Source organism: Mirounga leonina, unplaced genomic scaffold, assembly GCF_011800145.1.
Source record: "Mirounga leonina isolate KUSES-001 unplaced genomic scaffold, KU_Mleo_1.0 Mir_165, whole genome shotgun sequence".
Taxonomy (NCBI): Eukaryota; Metazoa; Chordata; class Mammalia; order Carnivora; family Phocidae; genus Mirounga; species Mirounga leonina.
Window position 1 is genome coordinate 44,527,946 of NW_023270415.1, and position 18,194 is coordinate 44,546,139.

The following is an 18,194-nucleotide window of genomic DNA, read 5'->3' on the forward strand; positions in this document are numbered from 1 at the left end:
TGGGAGGAAAAGGAGGATATGTACCAGGTCTGATCTCCATCAAAGGTACAGTAAGTCTAGGCAAAGAATGTAGAATGATGAGGTTTCAAACTCCCATCCAAATTCCAAACCTTTTGGGGGCGCCTGGGTGGCTCAGTCGTTAAGCATCTGCCTTCCACTCAGGTCATGATCCCAGGGTCCTGGGATCGAGCCCCACATCGGGCTCCCTGCTCAGCGGGAAGCCTGCTTCTCCCTCTCCCACTCCCCCTGCTTGTGTTCCCTCTTTCGCTGTGTCTCTCTCTGTCAAATAAATAAATAAAATCTTCAAAGAAGAAAATTTAAAAAAATAATAAAATAAATTCCAAACCTTCCTTTTGGCCCCAAGCCACACTGCAGCCACAGCTGGTAAGCATGTGGTTTCTAGAGGACTGGGGTTTTTTGTTTGTTTGGCAGCAGAGATCTTTTATATCAGTACTCTAAGATGAAACATTCTATCAAGGGACAGCAGAATCCAGTGATTCATTAAACCAATATTACACATAAAAGGAATGGTTTGAGATAATGGAGAAATGAGGATTCAGTGTTTCCCTACTGCCCGCTGCTCTGAACTCTGAATTACAGTGAGCTTACTAGAGCTGGCTCCTATCTATCTCAACTAGCCTCTGGGGAAAAGGTTCAATTCCGAACTCTCTCTGTGCCGATGGGTTTCTATCATAAGGAACAGATGTAGCAATTCCCTTTCTGAAAGCTGGAAATATGCTCCCCTAAGTAAAATAATCTGACAGTGGTTAATGGAGGTGACGAATCCAGGCTCTCATTCTGCCAAGGGGACTGGTGGAGGGTATTACGGAGCTTACGTGAAAACAGATGCTTGTTCTAATGCCCCTCTCCTCTCCCTTTTCCCACCCCACTTCTGAGGGTCTGCTTCACAAGACAAAGGAAGTTATAGATAAAAGAGCACAGGTCAGAAGTCTTCAAGGCTGCTACCCTTTGGCCCTATCTGGCCTCGCAGGTGAAAACTGCCCAATCTCTTTTCTCTCGTGACATCTCTTATTAAGGCCCAATCCTTCTCTTCACTACATTCCCAAAACTGTCACTTCTGGCTTCTAAAGGTATGTTATGGCAAACTAATTTACAAGCAAGACAGGTGTGAGTAGAATTAGAACAAGTTTTTTTAAGAATTTCGGGGCACCTGGGTGGCTCTGTTGGTTAAGCCTCTGACTCTTGATTTCGACTCAGGTCGTGATCTGAGGGTTGGGAGATCGAGCCCCAACCAGGGCTCTGTGCTGGGGGTGGAGCCTGCTTGGGAGTCTCGCTCTCCCTCTCCCCCTACCCCGCCTCTTTCCCCCACGCACACATTCTCTCTCAAAAAATAATTTTAACTGAACTACTTCACTTTGATGCTAAAAAGTATTTAACCTGAAAGATTTGTAGTCTTTTTTTTTTTTTTTAAGATTTTATTTATTTGAGAGGGGGGAGCAGCAGGCAGAGGGAGAGGGAGAAGCAAGCTCCCCACTGAGCAGGGAGCCCGATGTGGGGCTTGACGTGGGGCTCAATCCCAGGACCCTGAGATCATGACCTGAGCCAAAGGCAGACACTTAACTGATGAGCCACCCAGGCGCCAAGAGATTTATGGTCTTGATAGCATGTGTTAAATGGCTTACTATAAACCTTCAAGTCAGAGTTTAAAAATTTTTCCAAAAGGGAAAAACCAAAGGCTTGTATCTTTCAGGACAGATTTTTATGTAGCTAAATCAAGCTGTATTTGAATGTAAATAAAAATAGGCAATTCAGATTCCTCTTCCTTAATTTGAGAGTCACTAGAAGAAATGACACAAAGGATGGAAGCCCTGGAAAATCGGCTGAGATACAGATGAAGATTCGAAATGCTCCACGTATTTGTCCATCATTGTATCAAGCGTTACAATGAAAGCAGCTTGAGCCCCAAAGCTCAGGCTATTGCTACGTCTATAAAGTTGTAAAGTAAAACCTAACTAGTACTGAGAAAGCTGGTTTGCTATAGAACACAAAGGCAAAAGTACATGCTAACTTGTATAAATTTGAGACTTTCAGAACCCTAAAATGAGATTATCAAGTGAGAACAAACAAGCTATGCAAGATATTCTGTAACATACTGTGGACATGATTTGCTTTTGCCTTGTCCCACCTTTGAGTGTTGTGATCTCATTTGACTACAAAATAGTTTGCAGTCTTACTTCTGTAGAACACTGGCAATAGGAAAAGCTATTTTTTTGTATTGGACTTTTATCTTGATATATGTATATGGATGTATGCATAAAATCATAAAACGTATGTACTTGTATAACAAGTTGGATTTTTTTATACAATATTAAAATTCACCACTTCAGAGAATGGTATTCTGCCTAAAATTCCTAGTTAACTTTGAATGCAAGGTATGTGTATATGGGAAATGGTCAATATGCATTTGGAAAAAAAAGTTGAATCTCACTGGCCATCTGGAAAACACAGGTTAAAACCATCAGCTTGGCAAAAATTGGGTGTCCGACTACAGTGTTGGCAAGGATGAAGAAAATGGGGCTCTTGTACACACCACTAGTGAGAATGCAAATGGGCATGCTCTTTGGAGTATAATCTGTCAATACCTAGTAAAACTGAAAATGCACACAAGCCGGCACTCTAGCAGCTGCCCTCACAGGCATCTAACTAGAGGACTTTAGCACATACACACAAGGAGACCCGTACAAGAATGTCACCTGAGTTTGTAAGTCACAAATTGAAAATAACCTAAATCATCATCAGAAAGGGAACTGATAAAATTGTGGTGTGGTCCCTACCATACATTTAAAAGAAATACCATATATTTAAAAGGAAGGCACTAGACCTACATGTATACACAATAAAACTCAAAGATGAATTTTAAAAAGCCAAAGGTAGGGGCACCTGGGTGGCTCAGTCAGTTGGGCAGCTGACTCTTGGTTTCAGCTCAGGTCATGATCCCTGATCTTGGGGTCCTGGGATGAGTACTAGAGTGTGGCTCTGTGCTCAGCGGGGAGTCTGCTTGGGGATTCCCTCTCCCTCCCCTTCCCCTGCCCCAGCTCATGCACTCTAAAATAAATCTCTAACAACAACAAAAAAAAGACGACCCCCAAAATGACATCTTTCCCATGGAAGCTACTGTATGAGGCCAAATGATATTTTTTAAACAGAACACCTTCAATAAGCTTATATTTAAATATTTCAAGATGAGTGTTTTCATCAGACTGTTCTCCCAAAGGGCAGTGTGGTAGAGTGGGAAGAACATCTCCTAAGCTTCAACTTACCTGCAAATCATGATTCTCTCCAAATATAAAAGTTGTGATCCAAAGTATTAAACCTTCAGTTTGTATTTGTATTTGAGTCATCCAATTGATCCTGAACAGGATTTCATTAGTAAGTACTGATTTGGGTTGGCATTACCTTCTGAGAGGTACTCCTAGTTCAGGCATTGCTTCCTTGGCTCAATTTTACTTCACGTTCTGTTGAGTCCCAGCTCCCTCTAGTGGCTCTAGACTGCACCTCCCTACCCCTGTATTTTTAGCCATTAAATATTTAATCATAGTTTTCAACTTTCTTCATCTTAGGGAGAATGCCTTCAAAGGAAACAAAGGCCTCCATCCAATCAGTCAAATTTACATATTAATCCAAGATATTTACTTGAAGATGGTCTAAAATCTGAAATACTTCCTCCTTTTCCTTGTTTTGCTATCTGTATGTCTTAGGTGTAAAGGTTTTACATTCAGGTTTACTGTGGTGACCTTTACAAGCCTTGATTTCTTCATCTGTCAAATGGGACTAATAGTACTAGCTCACTGGATTGCCAAGAGGATTAAATGGGTTAATGTGTACATTACTTAGTAAAGTATCATTTTAAATAATTATTAGATACTATTGTTTTTATTCTTCAGCAGCCCATGATATCTGACACAAAGATGGTAATTTATGTATATGTTGAGTTAATGAATGAATGCTTTGCTTACCTTATCTAAGTAAAGTACTTTGGCAGATTCCCACTCCTAAATTATCTTTTGAAGCAAACAGGTAGGAGGTAGTAAATTATAGTAAATGTATAGATGTTCAAGACCTACTATCAACAAGATGAAGATGAAATTCTGGCCTAGACAGCCACAAGCATATCAATGAGAATTAAGTAAATGTTTAAGCCCTAAAAGTTATTATTCACCCTGGTGTTTGAACTCATAAAAGTGATATAAAGTTGAGTCTGTCCTCTAGAACCTTAGCGAGAAACAGGTGTGATTAATGCCATAGAAGTTCTATGGTAACTCAGAGGCACCCAATCTAGACTGGAAGAGGATGTAGGGGTAGGCCTGGAAAAGGAGAGCAAGGGGGAAGGAAACCAGATGCCACTGCAGACGGGGGAGCCCAAGTGTTAAGAGGCAGCTGGAAATAAGATTTGCAAGCAAAGAGAATTGTTTTCCATGAACCAGATCTTCCCAAAGGCTCAACTAATTGCATTCAGGACCAGCCTAGAGTTTGGTTTCTTCACGTACCTTTTGCCCTGCCACGATACCATACCAATTGCAATTAACACACTCCACAATAACCAGCCTCTTTTTTGGGACATTTCTATCTCCAGACCTAACAGGTAGCTCAGTACAAGTATGGAATAAATCCAGTTGGCTGGAATTTCCTGCAATCCCCCGCATATTAGAGATTCCCAGCCAGACACATTACTTTGATTATAATCAGAAAATAACATTTAAAAATACCAACTTAGGCCTTCCCAGATCTTCCTGGCCAGTGGTATTTTCTCTAATTCTGGCAGCATTTTAATAGCACTTCATCACAGCTGTCCCAAGCCAGAAAGAGTGAGGTTTCCCATCTACAAGCTTTAAACTTTTCTCTGAACTTTAAATTCCTTTATTCTTAAACAATGAGTGCACAAAAAGCACATATAAAGGCAAAAGCTCAATGACCTTATAGCATATTATCACCACATAGAAGCCCCTAGAAATCACAGAATTATTTCCCAGAAGCCATCATTCCAAAATGCCTGCAGCCCAAAGTCCTTCAACAGAACCATTACAAAGAAAGGGTACACTGGTACCTGCAATATCGTATTCTTCAGGGACCCCCCCCCTTAGGAGATTAAATTGTAACAAGTCAACCTGGAGGGAAAAACAATCCAAAATTAACCCAAATAGCTGCAAGCTCAATTTGAAAGGCAAAATTTACTAAGTAAGTAGAAAATAAGCACACAAACTTCCTTAACCCAAAGACAAACCTTTTTTTTTTTTTTTAATTTTTTTACAAAGACAAACATTTCTAACAACTATGGAACAGACTAATAGGGCATTAGAGACCAGCACGCAATTCTTTTCAAGGACAAATTTTAAGCATTTTAAAACACCTTGAGCACAACAGTCTCTGGATATTAAAATATGAGCACTTTGGAACATTTAACAGATTTTCCTATCTCTGTGGCTCTTAACCAGGAGATGCTCCTTTGAAAACGTGGGGTAACATTTGGGGGTATCATTACAACATGGAAAACCATGAGAAATATCCTGCAGTATATCCAGTCCTCCACAACAAAGAATTGTCCCATGGAAAAATGTTAGTAGTGCTCCCAAACTGATAAAATACTGAGTAACTGAACAACCAGTAAGAAAACCAGTTGGTAACAGCTATTCTTCCAATTGTATCTACAACCTCAGATTAACTTCAGACACAAACTAAAATCATGCAATATTAACCCATTCCCCTACCTATAAAACTGGGAATTTGACCCATCCGTGGTTGTTCCATAGTGATTAAAAAGGGAGTCTTGTGACTCCAAGTTCAGTAAATACTGGACGCTGACATTCCATATGGTGTATAGATGGCATCCTCATCTCCTATGTCTCACTCATCTACTATCCAAAACTGCCTACGAGAGCTGAATAAGATCTTAAGTCCAAAAGACATGGTTATTTCTGACACTGTTGCAGCCCGAGAGCCCAGCACAGATTGTGTATACTCTACCAGCAACATTTGACTCTGTAAATCAGGATATATCTAAATCAGTATTTTTCCCAAAATAACTCCTGGAAATGTCCCAAAGGAAATAACAGATTTGGGAAAAGGATTCCCATCAGACATATTTGGGAGACATAGTATGCAGTTTCCCAAAAATCTGAATGCCAAATACACTTCAGAGTGTATCTTCTAGGAATAAAATGATATAAAACGATCTTTGGCCAACTGTGGACTTAGCACTTACTGAAGATCTGGGATTCTTCTGAAGTGCTCCAAGTACAGATCTTCTACCTCAACCACTACACACCCTTAGGAAAAATCCGTCTTCATTAAAGTTCAACAGAACTTTTCTCAGACAACACAAAATTTTGGGAGGAGAGTACATATTTCATTTAATCCTCTCTGCTACTCAGATTTGTAGATTTAAGCTGGGATTACAATTCTGGTTAAATTCTGGGTATTGATCTTTGCTGCCTCTCAAACTCAAATATAAAATGCCAACAGTATCAACAATTTTAAAAGACTGTAATCTTTTAAAAATCTAGTAGAGGAAAGGAACTCTGCAGTCCCTTTACAAAAAGGAAAACAGAAACTGGGACACATAGCTCTTAACCAAAAAGTCTTGCCACCACATCTAACTGCCTCATCCTCTCAAATCCTATCTTTAGGAAAGTGTATGGAAACAAAAAGATATAAAGAAAAAAACTGCAATGAATACAGTGTTTTTAAAACAAGTAGTGGCCAGTTTTATTAAAGAAAAATTTTGCGTGATTTACTTTTCACCAGTCTGTTCTGGCATGCTTCGAATGATATCAGAATCACCTAGAAAATAAAACACAATAGTTTTACAATTCATTTAATTGCAACTGGTAATCATCAAATTAGCAATGGCTATCTTCAGAAGTTGTGACACTAGCTTTGCTGTCATTTCTCAAGGATAATCAGATACCAAGTCACAGGCATTTCCCGTATATGATACATCATATAATCAGACTTGGTTTATCACCAGCATTGATAAAACCAGACCTAGGGAAAGAACTAGGTCTGGGGACACATGCATGGTCTTAATATAGCGAATGTTTAGCCTGCCCTGATTATTACAAAATCAGAACAGCGAGAATATTCGCGGTATTTTATGAATTAAAAACTCGTAAGTTCAAAACATAACATGATCTGTATTTGTAGGCACTTCTCAACTTAATTTCTTAGGCAGCCAATAAGGACTCCTCTCTTCTACTATTTCACCTGATTACTCTCCACCTTTATAACTTCACCTTTACCAAGGTCCTAAATTATTTAAGTGCTTCAAGCAAAATTCATTTCAAAGTAAAAAAATTCATTTATAACAAGATCTATTACAGTGTACGGATATTATCAATTCTCTGTGAAATAAAACTACAGGATATCCCTTGCTCTATCCAAATTCTCAATATCTGAACCTAGGAACCATAGACATTGTACAGCAAAGAATACCTGTAATTACATTATAAAGGAAAAAAAATTATTCTATGACTTAAAAACATACCTGGATCAATGATAGCCAGGGTGCATACTCTGTAGTATTTCCCACATGCTGTGCCCAATTCAATATTATTGCCACTGTAGTGATGGACACCAGTTTTGGCCAACATGGCATAGTATTCTATTTCAGATTTCCTTCAGAAACCAAAAGACAAATAAATACCATAAAAAGTGACTGACAGATAAAATGTTACTACTTTCGTCATTAGTTTTAATGCTGGTAAGGCTTTCCAACAGTAACTAAACCAGTTGTTACTCTTTAAAAAAAGTACCACATCCATAAGCCAATACAAACCATCCTTCCCTTTGATCCCTTATATGAAATGGGACAAGCAGCAAGTATCTTCTATCTATGTTTAAGACTATAACTATGCTCATGAAAAAGAGAGTAGGATGTGAAATAAAAGTATTTACTGAGCAATTACTAGTCACCAGACACTTTACATTATCTAATTCCACAACAACCTCTTAAGTAGTATATATTCCTTTTTTTTTTTAAACTAACGAAGACATTCAGGCACAGAATAGTAAGTGGAGGTTCCAGAATCCAAACCCATGTTATCTTTAAAAGATAAGCTATTTCTTTGTCTGGTGCTCTGAATCCTAGATGAGGAATATTACTTACACAAAGCTAACATTTCTGTGTCAACTGAGTAGGTGGACATTCAGGGTTTTACAAATCCTTCTGAAGGAGTCCTAACAGATCAGTACCACTACTCAAAGTATGGATCCACAGACCAGCAGTAATGTGAGTGCTTGTTAAAAATGCATGTCAAGTCCCAACCCAAACCCATGAAATCAGAACCCAAATTTAACAAGATTAGCAGTAACTGTGCACATTCACGTCTGAGAAGCACTGCCACAGAAGATAAGCTTGAAGACCAAACCATGGGAGGGGATGGAGGACAGAGCACTCCAGGAAAGCCAATTATGTACAGACACCCTATATAAAATCCTGTGCGCAGGTTATGCATTACCACAGAAAAATCAATGTCCTGGAGGGAATTGATCACACCGCTTATATTCTGCACAGTCCAAGTTTCTTTACCTTATTTTCCATACTAAGTTCAATTTCAAAACAGTGAGGTCAAGCAAAAACTTGGGGAATTAGGAACCTGAAGCTCCACGGCCAGCCTGAACTTTTATCTTAGCTTTTCTACACTAAAACGAGTTCGAAAAATGAAGTATTTTAAAGAAATGACCAAAAAGGCAGGACACAAAACACATGGTGAAACAAGTATGTGTCTGTGCTTCCCTCCAACTTTGATGTTCTGTGGTTTTTACCCCTCTGCCACACATTTTTCCCAAAGATGAGCTTACACAATGAGAGAACATGATGGAGGGCCGGGGCTGTCAGCCCCAAACACCACGAAAGAAACCGTAAATTCTCCTGCAAGTGCTCGCTTGTAAAACAAATTTTACATAAAACCGAGTCCGTACTACCCAGATTGCCCATGGTAACACTCCTGGGTATTCACTCCGATCAATATACAGTGGGCGACACACACACCCTCAAGGTTCCTTCGATTACCTCAAGGCTGGGCAGTTGTTGGCGAGGATGACCAGTTTCGCTTTGCCATGTCTGATCATTTTCAGAGTCTGCTTGTACCCCAGCACGTACTTTCCACTTTTCATAACAAGCTGGAGCCTGGAGTTGATCGACTCCAGCGACTTTTTCTACAAAGCAAACATTTAACACGGATCTTAAGGCCTTTTTTTTTTAACCATCTCAAAACAGCATCCAGCTTTCTGGAAGCCGAGCCCTTTAATAGACCTCCCAAGTCTAGGATCCTAAGTCACTGAGAGGACCACTCGGTTTCCTCTCGGGCCCCTCCATGCCAGGGGGCTTGCTGTCTCCCCAGTGTGCTCAGATCTGCCCGCCGGGGCCAAGACTCATTCCTCCACGTGAATCGGCTTCCGGCCCTGGCGCGTTTCACTCACCGTCTTCTTTGCGGCCACCATCTTCCTGTCTTAGATGCGGGACGGCCCCAACCTAGAACATACAGAGGACAGGACAGGAAGTTTAGGATCGCAGCTCCAAACGGCAACGCGCTGGGATCCCCGCGCTGCCTAAACGTCGGCCACGCAGTGCCCACTCACCAAAACCAGCCGCCAAAATGGCCGGGAAAGGAAAAGGAAAGAGTTCCCACAATGCAAAGCTCTTCACCGCGAAGCCTGGACGCCGGAACCGGAAGTAAGCCTCAAGCGGAAGGGGCGGGGCAAGGAGAGGAGGGCCGTTGGCTGCTGCTGGTTGTATGGTTGGTTAGAATGGCGGCAGACCCGTACTCTTACTCTCTGCTGCGGGCCTTAAAGTTGTGTTAGTCTGTTGCTCCCAGCTGCGAACTCAGGAACCGGGGAACGCTGAGCCGGGCGGGAGTTGGAGAAGCCGACTGAGAGTGAGGCGGGAGCGACGCTGAGAAGGGGCGGCGGCGGCTGGACCACGGTCTTAGTGCGGCGGAGCTCATCTATCCCGAAGCCGCGGCTCTTGGAGGGGACTCCGGTGCGCCTCAGCTCCTGGGTCTACCGTCCCGCGTCACCTACACGCGGGCCGAAGCAACTGTGCGCCCTGTCCTGCCCTCGCCCAAGTTGCCGGCCTCTTTCGGAGAACGGTGGCGCCCCGCGCTGACTTCCCCAAACTCACCTTTTTAGTGGCGGTGTTAGCGTAACCTTGTAAACCGAATCTTCACAGAGCAATAAACAGATCTCTTTGACAAATCTTTTTGTTGTGAACGTTGGGCCTTGATATAAATGTCCAATGACGGATCATTAAAAATAGCGAGCACAGAGCGTCTCCCACTAGTACCCAAAGAGTGTAAAATCGGACCAGTAGGTAAGCAGTCATCGTATGTCAACTTTTAGGAATATATCCTACAGAAACAGTCACAGTTTCTTAAAGTCATGTGAACAAGGATATTTATTTCAGCATTAATTTTAATAGCAAAAGAAATTAGAAACATAAAATGCTCATCATTCTTAATGTATGTGTTTGTATATGCATAGAAAATTCAAGTCTGGAAAGCTAATCATCAAAACTTACCACTGGATAAGGTATGAGGAGAGTGGGTGATGAGAAGACATTTTTAACCTTCTATATTTCAGTACTACTTGAATTATTTTACAGCATGCATTGTTATGTAAAGTTCCTTTTTAATAATAAAGTGGTGATTTTAAATAGGTCTTGTGAAACACCAGTTGTATCTGAAAGCAGTATTTCTGAAAGTATGGCTCCCAGATCACCTGATTGAGAATCACCTTGAATTCTGACTCTTGGACCCCACCCAGGTATGTAGAAGAAATCTCTGGTGGGGCATAGGAATCTCACTTTAATATGCAGCTTCGGGGATTCTTACAAATACTAGAATTTGAGAAGTAATGAACTAAAGAATGAGGGACACCTGGCTGGCTCAGTTGGTACAGCATGCAACTCTTGATCTTGGGGTCCTGAGTTTGAGCCCCATGCTGGGGGCAAAGGTTACTTTCAAATAAACACAAAAAACTGAAGAATGAGATAGCCAAGTTGGGTTTGAGGCATGCCTGCTTAGGTAAAGACAAAAACTAAATAATGAAGCCTTATACTTATATATTGAGCCGTATATTTTCAAAGCTTTTTAATACTTTCTCCCAAAGTGATCAGGATAGATATTATCCCCATTTTAGAGATTAAGTGATTAAAGTACTTGATAAGACTTTGCTGGGGTGCTTTTCGCTATACGATAACAAGTTTCTGGTTCTTACTATATATGTCCTCGCTATACTTTAAAGATCCCAACGATCTTAATATGGTTTTGTACTGGAAGCCAGAGAAGCTCAAAGCACTTATTTTATGTATGAAACGTGACCACTAAATGTTTGAGAATTCTTCTTAGGGAATCTTAACTGATTTTGCCGTATCTCTTTGGAGACAGACTTAGGTTCTTGGTTTTTCTATTTAATATCTGCTTGACTTGGGGCAAATTGTCTAAACTCCCTAAGCCTCAGTTTCTTCATCAGAAAACTAGAATAATATGTTTACCTCGTAGTATTGTTGTGAGGATCCCAGTAAACGTAATGGTGTAAAAATCACCTAGCATTGGGCCTTGTACAGAACAAATGTGCAGTGAATATTAATTCTCTTCATCAGTCCAACTCCCATCTCTTCAATCTTCCTACCACAGCCACCTGCCCACACCTAAAGTCTTTCACAACATCACAAAACCTATACACTAGGGGAAGAAACACCATGCAAAAATGACAGTCATATCTTTTGACTCAAGAAGATTTTATAAAATTTTCCACACTTGTATTTATCAGAGCAGGAATTGGCATACTTTTTCTATAGAGGCGAAGAATAAATACTTGAGGCCTTTGGGGCCATATGTTCTCTGTGGCAACGACGCAGCTCTGTCATAGCACAAAAGCAGCCACAGGCAATAGATAACAGCTGTACTCCAATAAAACATTTACAGAATCAAGCGGCCAGCCAGATTTGGCCTGCAGGCCAAAGTTTGCTGACCCCTGTGTTAAAAGATTACTCTTACTATTATTAAAAATAACTGCTTTAAGTCATGTCCTTCTTCCAAAGAGATGTATGTTGAAGTATATATGGATGAAGTGTCATGATTATCTGCAACTTGTTTTTGAATCGCTAAAATAAATGTAAAAATCTAAAATAAATGAAGGTAGGTAGAGCAAATGCAGCCAAGTGTTAACAACTGTTGAATTTAAAGTGGAGGGTATATAGGTGGTGGTTGTAGCATTAAACTTTTTTGAGTTTCAAAATCTTCATAATAAAAAGTTGGGAAATACATATGCTTTAAGAAGGGGTTTTGCCATCTAGATATTATTTCGTTTTTTCTGGGTATCAGTCGGTAGCATTTCAGAGTGATTTTGAAAAAATACCAACAGGTAAATGTGATAGAACAGAATTAACACAAGGTTTTGGTTTTCATTCACCAAAATTGCTGCTCCAGGTTTCTGAGAACTCTGCAGGCACCTGCATTCATTGTGCTTTTGGTTTATACTTGCTATGGGAATTAAAAGTGACAGGCTGCATTCCCTGTTAGAGCAAATACTAACAAGTTCATCTGATATTCATTGGTTCAGTACACTGGCCCATCCCTTATTGTTAAGCAGTTAAAACTATCATATTCATTATCATCAGCTATTAGTTATTCAGTGTCCAGATTAGGAAGCAGCCCATTAGTACAGGTGACCCTTGAACAACTCAGAGGCTAGAGGCACTGACCCCCCATGCATTTCGAAAATCCATGTATAACTTTTGACTCCTCAAAGACTTAACTACTAATAGCTTACTGCTGACCCGAAAATCCTTATCGATAACATAAACAGTCGATTAATACGTTTTATTTTTTAAAGATTTTATTTATTTGTCAGAGAGAGAGAGAGCACAAGCAGGGGGAGTGACAGGCAGACAGAGAAGCAGGCTCGGTGCAGGACTCGATCCCAGGACTCCGGGATCGTGACCTGAGCTGAAGGCGGACGCTTAACCGACTGAGCCACCAGGCATCCCAACACATTTTTTTTTTTTTAAGATTTTATTTATTTATTTGAGACAGAGAGAATGAGAGAGACAGAGAGCACATGAGAGGGGGGAGGGTCAGAGGGAGAAGCAGGCTCCCTGCTGAGCAGGGAGCCTGATGCGGGACTCGATCCAGGGACTCCAGGATCATGACTTGAGCCGAAGGCAGTCGCTTAACCAACTGAGCCACCCAGGCGCCCCACATTTTTTATATTCTATGTATTATATACTCTGTGATAAAGCAAACAAGACAAAAGAAAATGTTACTAAGAAAATCATAAGAGAAAGTACATTACTGTACTGTACCGGAAAAAAAGTCCATGTATAAGTGGACCCTCCCAGTTCAAATCAGTGTTGTTCAAGGGTCAACTGTAATTTAGAAGTCTATTTGTTTAACTCAACCTTCACATTCTTAAGTCACCGTGGACATAATACATGCTCAGAAATCTGGTGAAGAGAGGAAGGGACGGTGAATCTAAGTGAAAATATCCTGTAAACCTAATGAATGTTGGTCACCTTTCAACTAACTAAACACACATACACGGATACAAGAATTCTGAACCATTAGAGGACAATAATAAGGAATCCAAAATATTTCTCCTATGCCCCTCTCTTTTCAGACTGGGAATGCTCCAGACCGCACTGGATTAAAAATAGGCCAGAGAAATGCTTTCTCCTTTTTTTTAAAAACCATTTTTCCATCCAAGGAGCTTATGTTTTTTAAATACTCTTGGATACAAAGAACCCAGAGTACTTCATTCACTATTTTAATGTGAAGGAGTGACACTTGGAACGTAGAGTGATGTCTATAAATGTTTGTCTTTGGGTTATTTTATATTTCTTAGAGTCAGTTTTTAAAATTTTAGTATAAATGGGATTCCTATGTTTCTCAGTGTCTATAATATGACATTTTACATATTATTTTCAATAATTTGAAAAGCCTGCCATGTACATGTACTTTTATCCTTAATAAAGGTGTGATACACAGGCTAAAATACCAATTTTTTTGCTTTTAACTGGAACTTAATAATGTAACATTGTATGTCATGCTGATCAGAAAATGTTACTGATTAGTTAATGGAGAAATAATAAATGCAAATTTGGGACAACATCAAAACATGAGTATGTTGAAGAAAAATGATGAAGGTGAAAAGATTTATGACTATGCCTTCAAAATATAACACATCAAGGTACTATCAGCATTTAAAATGACAGTATCAGTTATATCCAGGTATTATCAAGATAAGACTGAAGGAATAAGACAGGACAGGTAATTGCTAAGAAGGAGAGTGATCAGGGAGAGGGGAAGTAGGGTAAATATTGTATATTAGTCTAGATAATTAAGTTGTAAGCAACAGAAACAAACTAGCTCAGTTAAGCATAAAAGGAAAATTATGTTGTAGTTCACCAAATGAACAAGAAGCCTGGAGAGCACAGATCTGTGTATATGGTCATGGAAGAAGCAGTCCCATTTATTAGTCACTGGTTCAAAACATACTCTGCAAACCATAGGGCAGCACCCTCACCTTCAAAGATGTTTTCTCTTGGCTGGTGCCATAACTGAGTGTTTAATGTGCCCCTCCATCATCCTATAGGTTTAGCTTCTTCTGGATGTGGAGGTAGATGAAAAGACCAGTAGATCACATAGAAATTCACCTATTACTTTACTTGTCTCATAGTAAAGTGAGTTATTTGGTAAGATACAATACTGAATGTAGTGTCTTGGTGTGTAATGTCTTGAAGATACTATCCTGATATGCAGGAAAATCAAATCTAATCCAATGTCTATTAAAATAAAAAATACCAAAGAGGTTCAATCACTCTTTCTGTTTCCAAAGAGGTCTTATCACTCGTTCACGAAGTGGCTGATAGGCCCCTTAAGGTATAGGTACCATTTCGGAGGCTTGTAGTTGGTCACTCTTTAGTGCTACCGGCAAACTGGGCCCTCAGCCAGGTAAACCATGTTAAGTGGAGGAACATGCAGTTGAGCTCACGTATGTCTTCTTTCTCTGTTCTTAGAGCCATCCTATTCCTGAGCCCGTTGAGCAAGCACTGAGGTGGCTCATGTAAAAGACTAATATCCACAGGACAACGGATTATTATTGTTCACCTGATTATAAAATGCTTCCTCTGAAGAAAATGGAAGAGACCATGGCTTGGCTGACAAATTATCTCCAAGGAAAAGTAAGATACCCCAGTCAACTCCTAAAAAATAGTTGATGGGGAAAAGTGGGTACTTAACTAAGGGCCCAGTAAGCCCTGGTTTAGCATGAAAGCATTAGGATTCAGAGAATTTCAAGTTAGTGTTTATATTTAACTAATCTGTCAGTTATTGCATCTCTTTTGAGGAAGAATGGAATTTTGAAAAACTTTCACTAGCTAAATCAAATTAAATGTGACTTTAAAAAAAGAGCATCTTCTGAAGTGGGAGCCTGCTGTGGACTGACTTGTGGCCCCTCCCTCCCGCACTCATATGTTGAAGCCCTTACCCCAGTGTGATTCAGTGGGGAGGTAGGGTTGAGGAGGTAGTTAGGGTTAAATGAGGTCATAAGGGTGAGGCCCTAATCTGTTAGGACTGTGGCCTTGTAAGAAGAGGAAGTCTCAGGGGTGCCTGGGTGGCTCCGTTGGTTGAGCATCTGACTCTTGGTTGCAGCTCAGATCATGATCTCTCTCAGAGGTCATGGGATCAAGCCCCGCATCGAGCCCCACACTCAGCGGCAGAGTCTGCTTGAAGATTTTCTCCCCCTGCCCCTCCCCCACTCGCTCTCTCTTGCCCTCTGTGTCTCTAACATAAATAAATATATCTTAAAAAAGAAGAAGAAGAGGAAGTCCCCCAACCCCCACCCCATGTGAGGACACAGTGAGAAGGCTGCCATCTGCAAGCCAGAAAGAGTTCTCACCAGAAACCAAATTGGCCAGTACCTTGATCTTAGACTTCCCAGGCTCCAGAACTGTGAGAAATAAATATGTTATTTAAGCCACCCAGTTAATGGCATTTTTGTTACGGCAGCCCAACCTATGAAGGCCTTTTGATAGCATTTATATAAGACATAAATATTCCCCAAATTGTGGCCTGTTCTGAAAGGTCCATCCACGTACCTCTCCCCCTAAACTTCCTTGCGCTAATCCTGTAATTTTGCTCAGGGACTTGGAATCCAGCCAAATCCTTAGTTAGCCACTTTCAAAGTACTTCTCTTTCCTTGGAGCACAATAACCCTGATTAGAAGGTTAGGAGGGGAGTTCTAGTACGTATTTGTAATGTTATAAAGTGTACTTCCTCAAAGATACCCAGTCTCCTCTTCATTCAAAGGGATTTGGGAATTGATTGCTGGGCAGCCCCGTCGTTGTCAGGCCTACACTGCAGGAGGGAGAGGAAGAGGGGAAAAAGAGACGAGAAGGGATAGGAAGGGGAGGAGAAGTGAGGTAGAGAAGGGAGGGAGGGAGACCTCTAAACACACCGTAAAGACCATAGCTGTGTACCCCCATGACCCGTAGAGGGAAATATGTCAAGTTTTAGACAATTTGAGCATCCAAATTAATAATGATGTGTTAGGATCTGAATTGTGCCCCCCTCATTCATATGTTGAAGTCCTAAACCGCTATAGTTTGTAATATGGCTGTTTTGGAGACAGGGCCTTTAAAGAGGTAATCAAGGTAAAATGAGTGGGCCCTAATCCAATATGACTGGTGTCCTTGTAAGAAGAGGAGATTAGGACATAGATACTTATACTGTGGGAAGACCATGTGAAGATATATGGTGAACACTGCCATCCCAACCAAGGAAAGGCCTTCAAAAGAAACCAACCCTACTGACATCTTGTTCTCTGACTTCTAGTCTCAGAACTATGAGGAAATAAGTTTTTGTTGTTTAAGTCAACCCATCTGTGGTACTTTGTTATCGCAGCTCTAAAAAACTAACACAAATAGTAACATGACCCATTGAATAATGTAAGAATTCATGAGTATTTACTGCTGTAAATAAATGAATAATAAATGGAGGAAAAGGGAAAGTGCTCCCTTACTGTAGAATGCCAACTAATAAATGTAGAAGGAATAATGTAATTAGAAAACCACTATTTGATAACCATCATAGCAATAATTGATCCCAGCAAGAATATTAATGTAGGCTAACAGCAGATAAAAGTTTGATGAGATATAGGATGTTAGTCTCAAAGTCTCTCACCATAAATTCAAGGAGTAAAATAGTAACTTTTTGGTGGCAAACTTGGCAGACACTACCTTAACTAACTGATCAAAGTTAACATCACCAATAATAGAGAAACTGAAATCATATGCTCTTGATGGGAATTCACAGACAACATAACATCTTGTATTCCAGCCAAAACTGCATTGCCTGAAAACAATCATAAGGAAAAACCAGACAAACCCACATTGAGAAATATTCTACAAAATAAATGGGCTATTCTCTTAAAAAAAGGTCAAGGTCATGAAAGACAAAGACTTGGGGATCTACTTCAGATTAAAGCAAACTAAAGAGAGGCACAATTAAATGTAATGTGTGGTCCTGGATTGGAGAATTGACCAAACTTGAATACGAGGTGGATTAAATAGTATATCAACAGCAAACTTCCTCATGGTAACAGTACTGACGTTATGTAAGAATAAGACTGCCATCCAAAGCTAGTCTACCAATCAATAGCCACTGGCCACAATCGCCTCCTCCCCTCCCCAGCTATTTAGTGATGATTCGGATGAGCCCTCCCAGCCCTTCGCCCTCTCCGGGATAGCGTCCCTATCCCTACTACTGAAGCCTTTTCCCTCTCCTCCTTGACTGCACTCCCCACCTTCTGCCCACCTGGCTCCCTGTCCCTGTCCTCTCCTGCTTCCTCGCTCTGGCGAGGTCCCTCTCTTACCCTCCCGGCCCCTTCCACCTCTGCACTGCAGCCTTCCTTCCCCAGGTGCGCACCGCCTCCGCGGAGCTCGGCTGTGCGCTTGCGCTCCGCACCCGCGGGAGCCGGGCCGGCAGAGTTGGAGGAGCGGCGGCGGCGGCGGCGCCGGGGCGGTTTGCGCGGGATCGGAGCTCCGGGCCGACGCCCGCGCCGGGTTGGGACAGGTGGCTGCGCTGGTCCGCAAGACCGCCTTTCTGCCCGCGATGGGCTGCTCCAGCAGCGCCCTCAACAAGGCCGGCGACAGCAGCAAGCTCCGCAGCGGTGAGCAG

At 41.1% G+C, this 18,194-nt stretch overlaps 3 protein-coding genes and 1 non-coding gene across 8 annotated transcripts in view; 2 read left to right on the forward strand and 2 right to left on the reverse strand.

The window, feature by feature from the left end:
- The window catches only part of MATN2 (matrilin 2), a 127,059-nt gene extending 124,702 nt beyond the window's left edge, over positions 1-2,357 (forward strand). For all 3 annotated transcript variants that reach the window (XM_035011587.1, XM_035011588.1, XM_035011590.1), the window contains one exon: positions 1,801-2,357. In XM_035011587.1, the coding sequence (XP_034867478.1) occupies positions 1,801-1,856 (56 nt within the window). In that variant the 3' untranslated portion in view covers positions 1,857-2,357. The remainder of the gene's footprint in view (positions 1-1,800) is intronic.
- Positions 2,358-6,696: 4,339 nt separating this feature from the next.
- On the reverse strand, positions 6,697-9,676 carry RPL30 (ribosomal protein L30). Its single transcript, XM_035011591.1, has 5 exons — positions 9,598-9,676; positions 9,439-9,490; positions 9,029-9,174; positions 7,502-7,632; positions 6,697-6,798 (listed from the first exon to the last, which is right to left on the reverse strand). The coding sequence occupies exons 2-5, from the start codon at positions 9,457-9,459 to the stop codon at positions 6,749-6,751; spliced, it is 348 nt and encodes a 115-aa protein (XP_034867482.1). The 5' UTR covers positions 9,460-9,490; positions 9,598-9,676; the 3' UTR covers positions 6,697-6,748.
- On the reverse strand, positions 6,974-7,105 carry LOC118015477. The gene has a single exon (XR_004680645.1). It is a non-coding gene; the product is annotated as a small nucleolar RNA SNORA72 (small nucleolar RNA).
- Positions 9,677-9,719: 43 nt separating the features above from the next.
- The window catches only part of ERICH5 (glutamate rich 5), a 30,652-nt gene continuing 22,177 nt past the window's right edge, over positions 9,720-18,194 (forward strand). The window contains exons 1-3 of one of the 3 annotated variants that reach the window (XM_035011592.1): positions 9,720-10,327; positions 10,673-10,779; positions 15,035-15,199. Coding sequence is in view for 1 of the 3 variants with exons in the window: in XM_035011594.1 (XP_034867485.1) it covers positions 18,129-18,186 (58 nt within the window). In the remaining 2 variants the exon portion in view is untranslated. Of the gene's footprint in view, positions 10,780-15,034; positions 15,200-18,128; positions 18,187-18,194 lie in introns of those variants that run through there. The other 2 variants (XM_035011593.1, XM_035011594.1) reach the window with 2 other exon arrangements.

Bases quoted from the DNA above. Each gene is read 5' to 3' on its own strand.
- RPL30 (XM_035011591.1), bottom strand. From the start codon at position 9,459: ATGGTGGCCGCAAAGAAGACG. The intron at 9,175-9,438 runs GTGAGTGAAACG...TTTGCTTTGTAG, and splicing joins TGGTGGCCGCAAAGAAGACG to AAAAAGTCGCTGGAGTCGAT. The intron at 7,633-9,028 runs GTAATCGAAGGA...TGGTTTCTGAAG, and splicing joins AACAACTGCCCAGCCTTGAG to GAAATCTGAAATAGAATACT.